Here is a 12,356-nt window from a genome sequence, read left to right as displayed (position 1 = left end):
TGGTTTTCTTTGAGACTGTGGTCCCAGCTCTCTTCAGGTCATTGACCAGGTCCTGCCGTGTAGTTCTAGGCTGATCCCTCACCTTCCTCATGATCATTGATGCCCCACGAGGTGAGATCTTGCATGGAGCCCCAGACTGAGGGTGATTGACCGTCATCTTGAACTTCTTCCATTTTCTAATAATTGCACCAACAGTTGTTGCCTTCTCACCAAGCTGCTTGCCTATTGTCCTGTAGCCCATCCCAGCCTTGTGCAGGTCTACAATTTTATCCCTGATGTCCTTACACAACCCTCTGGTCTTGGCCATTGTGGAGAGGTTGGAGTCTGTTTGATTGAGTGTGTGGACAGGTGTCTTTTATACAGGTAACGAGTTCAAACAGGTGCAGTTAATACAGGTAATGAGTGGAGAACAGGAGGGCTTCTTAAAGAAAAACTAACAGGTCTGTGAGAGCCGGAATTCTTACTGGTTGGTAGGTGATCAAATACTTATGTCATGCAATAAAATGCAAATTAATTACTTAAAAATCATACAATGTGATTTTCTGAATTTTTGTTTTAGATTCCGTCTCTCACAGTTGAAGTGTACCTATGATCAAAATTACAGACCTCTACATGCTTTGTAAGTAGGAAAACCTGCAAAATCGGCAGTGTATCAAATACTACCATTTTATAAATGGTATAATTGCGTGATATGATAGCATCTTGCAAACCCGCTCCCCCCGTCGCCCCAAGATTATGAATGCTTTTGACAGTGAAGTAAAAATACTTTAAAGTACTACTTAAGTTGTTTTGTTGGGGTATCTGTACTTTACTATTTATATTTTTGACAACTTTTACCTCACTACATTCTTAAAGAAAATAATGTACTTTTTATTCCATACATTTTCCCTGACACCCAAAAGTACTCGTTACCTACAAGTGTGATCGGGGATTTCTATTGGAGAAGCAGTTTCTGCCTGTCTTCATACTGTACCAAAGATTTTTCACAACTAAACCTCATTGTTCTGTGACTATACTGGGTAATGTTTTCATCCCTGTCTGTGTGGCAACAACAGTATCCGGTGTGTCGTGTAATTAGAATAGTCCACCTGCTGGACTGCAGTGCAACATGGCCAATTCGGCTAGTGTACTGAATGACAGTAAATATACGGCTTTATGATAAGAGTGGGAGACTGTTGAAAAAGCCTACAAACAAAGCGCATCCTCCTTCCTTGACGTAATAACTGATGGGTATGTAATTCGATACGAGAAAGGTTGTACTGCTATCGTTAGTTCAACCCTCTCAGAGCAGATGGGTTCAAGGAAGGGAGCTGCATTTCGAAAGAAACTTCAATGAAGTATGACACAGTACAATATTATGCAGTGCACATGAGAAGATTGAGAAAAAATGTAATGCTTCTTGATGGACCTTTAAAGTGCTTTAAAATGTATATCAATTGTATGGATTGCTGATTAGATTAGAAACATCTAAATAAATGTTTGATTTTATTATCTTTAAAAATTCACTTATCTCAAACGTTTTATTTAAAGGAGCTTTCTAGCAACACAAGATAGACTGATCATGGAACACTGTCAAAAGAGATGGAGAAGAGAGCAGGTAAAGACACCTTAATGAACAAGGTTATCAACATTTATTCTGTTGTGGGAAAAAAAAACATTCAATCTCTGGATGAAGAAAAACACATTTCACAAGGCTAATTTATATGAATGGGTCCACTTGAGCGTTTCACACCAATTGTCTTAATGCTTGTTAAAACATGGAAAACGAAATAAAAATGTATTTTCCCTCAAAGAGTGGATACTGGCATCAAACTCATAGGTAATAACACAAATGGTAGGAATCTTTCAGCTCTTGAGGACACTTGAGGAAACATAAGCACAAAGTAACTGATATTGGGAAAACTACTTTATCAAAACATACAGAGTATACCAAACATTAGGAACATCTTAATATTGAGTTGCAGCACCTCCCCTACACTGATTGAAATGGATTTAACAAGTGACATCAATAATGCATCATAGCTTTCACCTGGATTCACCTGGTCAGTCCGTGTCATTGAAAGAGTAGGTGTTCCCAATGTTTTGTACACTCAGTGTACATAATGTAGCAGACTAACATTTTAAACAAATGTTTACTCTAAAAAACAAAAATATGTTTTATGTACAAAGGGAAGACAGTTTCCCAAATGTCTGTTGTGTCATCCTATAATTAACAACTAGACTCCTGTTTCTCAGAAATCCACTAACTGCTCTGTTAGACAGTGATGGGGAGTTCTTACGTTCAAGCAGTAATTCAGTCATAACTTATTCACCCAAGAATAGTGTTCTGAGGGGCATCTCCTCTCACAGGTGGAAGTTACAATGTGACGCTCAATTTTCTGTCTTCAGACCTTTCCCCAAACAGCACACCGTTAAGTTCTTCCTCTAGTGACTATTCTATCATTTTGAAATGAAAGACAGTGTTTTCTCATTGTGGTCTGATTGTTATTTAATGTACCTGATTGGGAAAAGCATTTTCTAAATTGAGGATATCTATTCTCTCCCGAGTCCTTATGGTCATTTCAGATTGGTGCCAGCGCAGACTCCTTTACCACAGTCACTAATGATACCGTTTCTCTCCAGTATGAATCCTCATGTTGAATTTCAGAAGGCCACTAGTGCTGAGAATCCTTTGCCACAAATGGCAATGATATTATTTCTTCCCTTTGTGGATCCTCATGTGTAATTTTACATTTCCACTCCGATTAAATGTCTTGCCACAATCAGGACAGCAAAAAGGCTTCTCCCCTGTGTGAATCATAATGTGTCTTTTCAGAGCGCTGCCAGTGCTGAATCCTTGGCCACAATCATGACAGTGATAAGGTTTCTCTCTTGTGTGGGTCCTCATGTGTGTTTTTAGATTTCCCTTCTGGTTGAATCCTTGGCCACAATGACAACAGCTATATGGTTTCTCCCCTGTGTGAATCCTCATGTGTATTTTTAGATCTCCATTCTGACTGAAACATGAACCACAAACAGGGCATGAAAAAGGTTTCTCCCCTGTGTGTATTCTCATGTGTATTTTTAGACTACCATTCTGTTTGAATCCTTTGCCACAATGACAACAACGATATGGACTCTCCCCTGTGTGAATCCTCATGTGCACTATCAGCTTACTGTTCTTGCTGAACCCTTTACTACAAACATCACAACAAAAACTAGCTGCAATGTGAGTTTGGAAGTGATCTTTCATACTTTCTGTGGACTGAAAGCATTTTCCACACACACCACAAATACCTTCATCTTTTTTATGAGTTTGCACGTGTTTAACTAATGAACCCATTTGAAGAAAAGACTTGCCACACACCTTACAACAGCAGCGAGTATAATTACTTCGACTGGGTGATTTCAGGAGGGACAACTGTGTAGATTCCCTACCCTTAGTATTGATATGGGACCTTTGTCCTTTTACCATCTTTGTTCTCTTTGATATGACTGGCTTAAAACCTGACTGAAGTCCTCCTGTCTCCATACCACTGACACGTTGACTGTTTTCACTCTGATCTGCAGAACAGTCTGGATGTACTGTACAGAAAGGCTGAGAGACACCGGTTGGTTCTGCTTCTACATAGATCTCTCCATCAGGTTCTGTTTTGATCTTTTCAGTTTTCGTATTGGGTAGAGTGTCTCTCTCTCCGTTTCCTTCCTTTGGGGCTTGATAGAGATGTGAGAGCTGAGTTGGGTCCTCATCACAGTCACTTTTCACACAGACAGGTTTGAATATGAACTCTATGGTATCTGCCTCAAGCCCTTGAATCTGCTCTTCCTCCTGACTGGTCCTGAGTTCCTCCTGTTCCTCTTTAATCTGTGTGGGCTCTGGGTCCTCCTGCACCAGACTGGGGCTCCACTCCTGCTCACAGTGCTGCTGCTCAGGGGGAACCTCCTCTTCAGAGACAGCGAGAGTGAGCTGTTGGACGTCTGGAAGAAAGGATGAAATAGAAAATTCAATAACATTGTAGACCTACCTCCTGTCTGGTATGCCTGCAATAATTAACTTCTACTAGTCAAATATAAAAGTAATGGGTCTTTCTCAATTAATTCAATCACATTTTTGACTGCACCCCTTTTGATTTTAACAAAACATTCCATACGTTTGCCCATGGCAGAAATGGTCAGAAAATATATTTTTGGACCTGAACGCCAAAACAAAGTTGACCCATTTTGCAAAACCCCACCTTACCATGAGACAACCATATCTTTCTTAATCACTGAAAAAGATAACAGTTGCCAAACTATTTTTGAAATGTCTTTAAAAAAAATTTTCAATAACAGTTAGGTCATTTAACATCTATGATCTAAAAACGTGTGAGATTTTTCTTCATTTTCTCATATGTTGTAGCTTAGACCCAATTTTACATCTGAGGTACAGTGCATTCGGAAAGTATTTAGACCCCTTGACTTTTCTAAATGTTGTTACGTTACAGCTTTATTCTAAAATGGATTAAATCGTTTTTTTCCACTCATCAATCTACACACAATACCCCATAATGATAATGATCGAAATTGTTGCACATTTATTAAATATAAAAAAACAGAAATATCACATTTACATTAGTATTCAGACTCTTTACTCAGTACTTTGTTGAAGCACCTTTGGCAGCGATTACAGCCTCAAGTCTTCTTGGGTATGACGCTACAAGCTTGGCACACCTGTATTTGGGGAGTTTCTCCAATTCTTCTCTGCAGATCCTCTCAAGCTCTGTCATGTTGGATGGGGAGCGTCGCTGCAAAGCTATTTTCAGGTCTCTCCAGAGATGTTCGATCGGGTTCAAGTCCGGGCTCTGGCTGGGCCACTCAAAGACATTCAGAGACTTGTCCCCAAGCCACTCCTGCGTTGTCTTGGCTGTGTGCTCAGGATTGTTGTCCTGTTGGAAGGTGAACCTTCGCCAAAGTCTGAGGTCCGGAGCGCTCTGGAGCAGGTTTTCATCAACGATTTCTCTGTACTTTGCTCCGTTCATCTTTCCCTCGATCCTGACTTGTCTCCCAGTCCCTGCCGCTGAAAACTATCCCCACAACATGATGCTGCCATCACCATGCTTCACCATAGGGATGGTGGCAGGTTTCCTCCAGACATGATGCGTGGCATTCAAGCCAAAGAGTTCAAACCTGGTTTCATCAGACCAGAGAATCTTGTTTCTCATGGTCAGAGTCCTTTAGCCGATTTTTGGCAAACTCCAAGCGGGCTGTCATGTGCCTTTTACTGAGGAGTGGCTTCCGTCTGGCCACTCTACCATAAAAACCTGATTGGTGGAGTGCTGCAGAGATGGTTGTCCTTCTGGAAGGTTCTCCCATCTCCACAGAGAAACTCTGGAGCTCTGTCAGAGTGACCGTAGGGTTTTTGGTCACCTCCCTGACCAAGGCACTTCTCCCCCGATTGCTCAGTTTGGCCAGGCGGCTAGCTCAAGGAAGAGTCTTGGTGGTTACAAACTTCTTCCATTTAAGAATGATGGAGGCCACTGTGTTCTTGGGGACCTTCAATGCTGCAGACATTGTTTGGTACCCTTCCCCAGATCTTTGCCTCGACACAATCCTGTCTCGAAGCTCTACAGACAATTCCTTCGATCTCATGGCTTGGTTTTTGCCCTGACATACACTTTCAACTGTGGGACCTTATATAGACAGGTATGTGCCTTTCCAAATCATGTCCAATCAATTGAATTTACTACAGGTGGACTCCAATCAAGTTGTAGAAACATCTCAAGGATGATCAATGGAAAGTCTCATAGCAAAGGTTCTCATAGCAAAGGTTCTGGATACTGTAAATAAGTTATTTGTTTTTCATTGAATACAATTATTATTATTTAATTTGCAAAAAATTGTAAAAACCTGTTTTCTATTTGTCCTTATAGGGTATTGTTTGTAGATTGATGAGAGAAATAGTTATTTAATACATTTTAGAATAAGGCTGTAACATAACAAAATGTGGAAAAAGTCAAGGTCTGAATATTTTCCGAATGCACTGTACATGCATGCATACACACACACAGTACCAGTCAAAAGTTTGGACACACCTACTCATTCAAGGGTTTCTTTATTTTTACTATTTTCTACATTGTAGAATAGTGCAGACATCAAAACTATGAAATAACACATATGGAATCATGTAGTAACCAAAACAAATGTTAAACAAATCAAAATATTTTATATTTGAGATTCTTCAAAGTAGCCACCCTTTGCCTTGATGACAGCTTTGCACACTCTTGGCATTCTCTCAACCAGCTTCATGAGGTAGTCACCTGGAATGCATTTCAATTAACAGGTGTGCCTTGTTAAAAGTTAATTTGTGGAATTTCTTTCCTTCTTAATGCGTTAACAAGCCAATCAGTTGTGTTGTGACAAGGAAGGGGTGGTATACAGAAGATAGCCCTATTTGGTAAAATTATTATTATTATGGCAAGAACAGCTCAAATAAGCAGAGAAACAACAGTCCATCATTACTTTAAGACATGAAGGTCAGTCAATACGGAAAATGTCAAGAACTTTTAAAGTTTCTTCAGGTGCAGTCGCAAAAACCATCAAGCGCTATGATGAAACTGGCTCTCATGAGGACCGCCACACGAAAGGAAGACCCAGAGTTACCTCTGCGGCAGAGGTTAAGTTCATTAGAGGTACCAGCCTCAGAAATTGCAGCCCAAATAAATGCTTCACAGAGTTCAAGTAACAGACACATCTCAACATCAACTGTTCAGAGGAGGCTACATGAATCAGGCATTCATGGTCAAATTGCTGCAAAGAAACCACTACTAAAGGACACCAATAATAAGAGGACACTTGCTTGGGCCAAGAAACACGAGCAATGGACATTAGACCGGTGGAAATCTGTCCTTTGGTCTAGAGTCCAAATTTGAGATTTTTGGTTCCAACCTCCGTGTCTTTGTGAGACGCAGAGCAGGTGAACGGATTATCTCTGCATGTGTGGTTCCCACTGTGAAGCATGGAGGAGGTGGTGTGATGGTGTTGGGGTGCTTTGCTGGTGACACTGTCTATGATTTATTTAGAATTCAAGGCACACTTAACCAGCATGGCAACCACAGCATTGTGCAGCGATACGCCATCCCATCTGGTTTGCGCTTAGTGGGACTATCATTCGTTTTTTTAACAGGACAATGACCCAAAACACACCTCCAGGCTGTGTAATGGCTATTTGACCAAGAAGGAGAGTGATGGAGTGCTGCATCAGATGACCTGGCCTCCACAGTCACCCGACCTCAACCCAATTGAGATGGTTTGGGATGAGTTGGACCGCAGAGTGAAGGAAAAGCAGCCAACAAGTGCTCAGCATATGTGGGAACTCCTTCAAGACGGTTGGAAAAGCATTCCAGGTGATTACCTCATGAAGCTGGTTGAGAGAATGTGCAAAGCTGTCATCAAGGCAAAGGGTGGCTACTTTGAAGAATCTAAAACATATTGAACACTTTTTTGGTTACAACATTATTCCATGTGTTATTTCATACTTTTGATGTCTTCACTATTATTCTACAAATGTAGAAAATAGTAAAAATAAAGAAAAACCTTTGAATGGTACTATATTTTTTTGTTGTTGTTGTTGTTGTTGTTACTGCTCGACAAAAAAAATCTGTCGACCAAAAGCCTAACGACCAAATAAATCGGCCAGTCGACTAATTGGGGTCAGTCCTACCGCACACCCACTCACATACAGTGCATTCGGAAAGTATTCAGACCCCTTGACTTTTTCCACATTTTGTTACGTTACAGCCTTATTCTAAAATGGATTTAACCATTTTCCTCACCAATCTACACACAATACCCCATAATGACAAAGCAAAAACTGTTTTTTTAGAAATGTTAAAAAAAATTATAACTGAAATATCACATTTACATAAGTATTCAGACTCTTTACTCAGTACTTTGTTGAAGCACCTTTGGCAGCGATTACAGCCTTGAGTCTTCTTGGGTATGACGCTACAAGCTTGGCACACCTGTATTTGGGGAGTTTCTCCCATTCTTCTCTGCAGATCCTCTCAAGATCTGTCCGGTTGGATGGGGAGCGTCGCTGCACAACTCTTTTCAGGTCTCTCCAGAGAGTTGGGCCACTCAAGGACATTCAGAGACTTGTCCCGAAGCCACTCCAGCGTTGCCTTGGCTGTGTGCTTAGTGTTGTCCTGTTGGAAGGAGAACCTTCGCCCCAGTCTGTGGTCCTGAGCGCTCTATAGCAGGTTTTTATCAAGGATCTCTCTGTACTTTGCTCAGTTAATCTTTCCCTCGATCCTGACTCGTCTCCCAGTCCCTGAAAAACATCCCCCCAGACGTGACGCTTGGCATTCAGGCCAAAGAGTTCAATCTTGGTTTCATCAGACCAGAGAATCTATTTCTCATGGTCTGGGAGTCCTTTAGGTGCCTGAGAGTCCTTTAGGTTCCTTTTGGCAAACTCCAAGTGGGCCGGCATGTGCCTTTTTACTGAGGAATGGCTTCCGTCTGGCCACTCTACCATAAAGGCCTGATTGGTGGAGTGCTGCAGAGATGGTTGTCCTTCTGGAAGGTTCTCCCCTCTCCACAGAGAAACTCTGGAGCTCTGTCAGAGTGACCATCGGGTTCTTGGTCACCTCCCTGGCCAAGGCTCTTCTCCCCCGATTGCTCAGTTTGGCCGGGCGGCCAGCTCTAGGAAAAGTCTTGGTGGTTCCAAACTTCATCCATTTAAGAATGATGGAGGCCACTGTGTTCTTGCGGACCTTCAATGCTGCAGAATTTGTTTGGTACCCTTCCCCAGATCTGTGCCTTGACACAATCCTGTCTCGGAGCTTATTTGTTAATGTCTTTAAACTAATGAGCTGTATGTGGGAGAGAGGATAAGGACATGCCATGTGTTATTTATGTCACTGGTGGGTGGCAGAAGGTCTGCGTGCCAAGATAGATTGGGGGCCACCTGCTAATCTTAGATGGAGTACGTGATGGAATAGCCTGTCTAGGGTGCCACACGATACCATGTAGGGGGATCCTATTGTAGGAGATGAGTGATACTCAATAATGGTTGGCAACTGTTGGATGGAAGTAGCTCGGAAAGCATTATATAAACAGAGGTTTTCTATGTAAGTGATTCGGATGACAATAGGCTACGCCCGTACCACTTGTCATGTGAATCCAGTACTGTAACTATTAAATAACTATGAATCAACTCTTCATCTAAGTGTTTAACTATTCTCTTACATCCTGAAGTACTAGATAACAGAGAAACTCGTCATAACAGAGCTCTACGAACAATTCCTTCGACCTCATGGCTTGGTTTTTGCTCTGACATGCACTGTCAACTGTGGGACCTTATATAGACAGGTGTGTGCCTTTCCAAATCATGTCCAATCAATTGAATTTACCACAGGTGGACTCCAATCAAGTTGTAGAAACATCAAGGATGATCAATGGAAACAGGATGCACCTGGCTCAATTTCGAGTCTCATAGCAAAGGGTCTGAATACTTATGTAAATAAGGAATGTCGTTTATTATTTTTAATACATTCGCAAAAAAATTTAAAAACCTGGTTTTTTCCTTTGTCATAATGGGGTATTGTGTGTAGATTGATGAGGAAAAACATGTATTTAATCAATTTTAGAATAATTCTGTAACGTAACAAAATGTGGAAAAAGGTTAGGTGTCTGAATCCTTTCCGAATGCACTGTACAACCACAAAGAAGAAACCATATAAATGAATGCAAAAAACTGCATCTCCTCTTCTCCTGTGCGTTTGGTAGTGGTAATTGCGTTTGGTAGTGGTAATCGAGCGAGCATTGTAGTAGTTTTCCTTTGTTCGTAGCTAGTGCAGTAATACCCACAGTGCAGTAATACCCACAAGGATGGGGTTTTGACTCATTTGTGGCCCAAAAAGGAGAAGCTTTTTGTCCGGTTAAAGCGAGCAGAGTGGAGTATGGGAACCATGCGCACGTCTACTGTATGCGACGCTAATTTCACCCCGGAAGATTTCGATGGCTTAGTATAACAGGGGGAAGTCAGGATTCGGAATGAGACTGACTGAAACCAGGTGCTGTGCCGAGCGTGAATATACCTTTTGAATGGTTGATCATTCAAATCCAATATTCACATTCTGACAATTTTACCATGGACAAACATGTATGTAGCTACAGTTTCGTTCAAATAAAGAAAGGGTGCGGCCCAAATATTCCTCTTTTTTTATTGGTTTCATGTGGAACGACTAATCCTAAACTTCTTCTCAAAAATAACTACCTTTGCCATTGCGCCAATGTCCTATAAAATGAAGGTTGAGTTAGTTAGACAAACGTAATGAGTTAGCCTACCTGCTCTGTGTAGGTTTTTCTCAGGTTGAAGAACAATGTCAATGTCGAGCAGCCTCTGTAGACGGACAACTTCCTCCTGATACTCTGCTATAGTTTTTTCAACAACCCCGAATATCTCCTCAGCAGCAGCTGTTAATCTCTCGTTGAGGAAAACCCTCAACAACTGTATTTTAGACATTTGTAGAAAATGCAAGTTGAGTAGCTAGCTAGCCAGATAGATAGCGCGTTGTGTTGTTTTCATCACGTCCGGTATTAGCGACAAAAGCATCCGGTTGCAAAAATGCGTCACTCGTTACTACAGCCACAAAGTCATAATTATGGCTGAACCCCTCCTATTCCTTCTTCTTCTTCTTTTTCCGTGGGGGGTTTATCGGCGGTTGGCATCCAACATTATGGTGCATTACCGCCACCTACTGTACTGGAGTGTGGGCCAGCGACCGGGAGAAACTAAATCCTTGTTGCCAGCCCCGTTGCTCTTAAAAAAGATAACAACATCTTTGAGACTATATCTAATGACGTTCTACTCAATATACTCTTTAAACTAATTTCCTGTATCCCCTTCTCCCTCATACTAGATCTCATCCTCTCTCTTTCCCTCTGATACTGCCCACACTGTTGCAATACATACTCCACGGTCTCTGTTTCCTGACAATAATCACACTTTCCTGTTGCAAGCTTTCCTATCACATTTAATGTCTTATTCAACTGGCTGTGTCCCACCCTTAATCTTGTAAAAATAGCCTCCTCTCTTCTGTCCCTTCCTGCTGTCCTCCCCTCCCCGACTTATAGATCAGTCTTTTTGCCTCTGCCTTGCTTGTTGAAACTTCAACATCAACACCCCCGACCTAATTTCCCTTCAAGAGACGAAATGTCTGCAGTACCAAATCTACTGTAATTAAAAATAAAAAATAAAAATGCACACGTAAATATATACATAAATAAATGGATGAATGTATGCACACAGAAATAGATAAATAATTATTTTAATAATGAATCCACTTTTTCATTTTATTCATTTATATTATTTATTCATTTATTTATTTCTGTATTTCTTCCTCCAATATGAAAATGAGGGGGTGTCAAACAAACGTATATGGGTGGTATCTAACACACCATTGGTTGATCAATGCCAAAGTGTGTTGCTCGATTGCATTTGCCTGGGGATGTTAGGCTATATAAGTTATCCTTTATGAGCTTTTGTGCCGAATACATTACGTTGTTACAGGGGTCAAGCTTATGGGCATGTGGCAGCAGTGTGTAGGAGTGAGGTTCCTAGGTGTGAGAAGTGTGCAGAAGGGCATGAGACAAAGGAATGTGTAGCATTGGGGAAAGGAGTGGTATGTGTTAATTGTAGGGGTGCCCATGGGGCTGGGGATCAGAAATGTCCAGTGCGAGAGAGGCAGGTTGAGGATTCCAGGGTTAGAGTAGTGCAGAAGTTGTCGTATGCTGAGGCAGTGAAGAAAGTAGAAGAAGATGGGTCAAGGGGGAGGGATCCTGTGAGGAGTGGTGTGAATATTAGATCATCTATGTTTTAATTTCAGTCTCCTCCATTTCCACTAACTGAAGTTCATTGTAAGGATTTTTATTTTATTAATAGTGTAAAATTAACAGCTATACAGAAAGACTCATGTGAAGGCCTAATTATAGAGGAGGAACTTCTAGATGCAATTAAAGCCTTCAAGTCTTGGAAAACTCCAGGGCTGGATGGCATACCAGTTGAGGTATTATATATCAAATATTTGTTCTATGTACTCAAAGGTCTGTTATTAACATGTTTTAAACACTCCTATAAAAATGGTAGACTATCAGATAGTGGTCCTCTGTAGCTCAGCTGGTAGAGCACAGCGCTTGTAACGCCAAGGTAGTGGGTTCGATCCCTGGGACCACCCATACACAAAAATGTATGCACGCATGACTGTAAGTCGCTTTGGATAAAAGCGTCTGCTAAATGGCATATTATATTATTATATATTATATTATATTATATTATATTATATTATATTATATTATATATATTATATAGATACTCAGCAAGAAGGTGTACTGGATAA

The 12,356-nt window shown here is 41.1% G+C and overlaps 1 protein-coding gene across 1 annotated transcript; it reads right to left on the bottom strand.

Moving 5' to 3' along the window:
* Positions 1 to 1,620: 1,620 nt before the first annotated feature.
* Positions 1,621 to 10,517, bottom strand: LOC311148408 (uncharacterized protein). Its single transcript, XM_084185377.1, has 2 exons — positions 10,306 to 10,517; positions 1,621 to 3,957 (listed from the first exon to the last, which is right to left on the bottom strand). Exons 1-2 carry the CDS (start codon positions 10,481 to 10,483, stop codon positions 2,693 to 2,695), a joined length of 1,443 nt encoding a protein of 480 aa, XP_084041503.1. The 5' UTR covers positions 10,484 to 10,517; the 3' UTR covers positions 1,621 to 2,692.
* Positions 10,518 to 12,356: the final 1,839 nt, after the last annotated feature.

The sequence above is a fragment of the Coregonus lavaretus genome (assembly GCF_964263955.1).
Source record: "Coregonus lavaretus genome assembly, chromosome: 21".
In the NCBI taxonomy this organism is placed as follows: domain Eukaryota; kingdom Metazoa; phylum Chordata; class Actinopteri; order Salmoniformes; family Salmonidae; genus Coregonus; species Coregonus lavaretus.
The sequence above is the reverse complement of the archived record's forward strand: the minus strand, read 5'-3'. Positions and strand labels throughout refer to the sequence as shown.

Bases quoted from the DNA above. Each gene is read 5' to 3' on its own strand.
- LOC311148408 (XM_084185377.1), bottom strand. From the start codon at position 10,483: ATGTCTAAAATACAGTTGTTGAGGGTTTTCCTCAACGAGAGATTAACA. The intron at 3,958-10,305 runs GTAGGCTAACTC...CCTTTCTTCCAG, and splicing joins GAAAAACCTACACAGAGCAG to ACGTCCAACAGCTCACTCTC.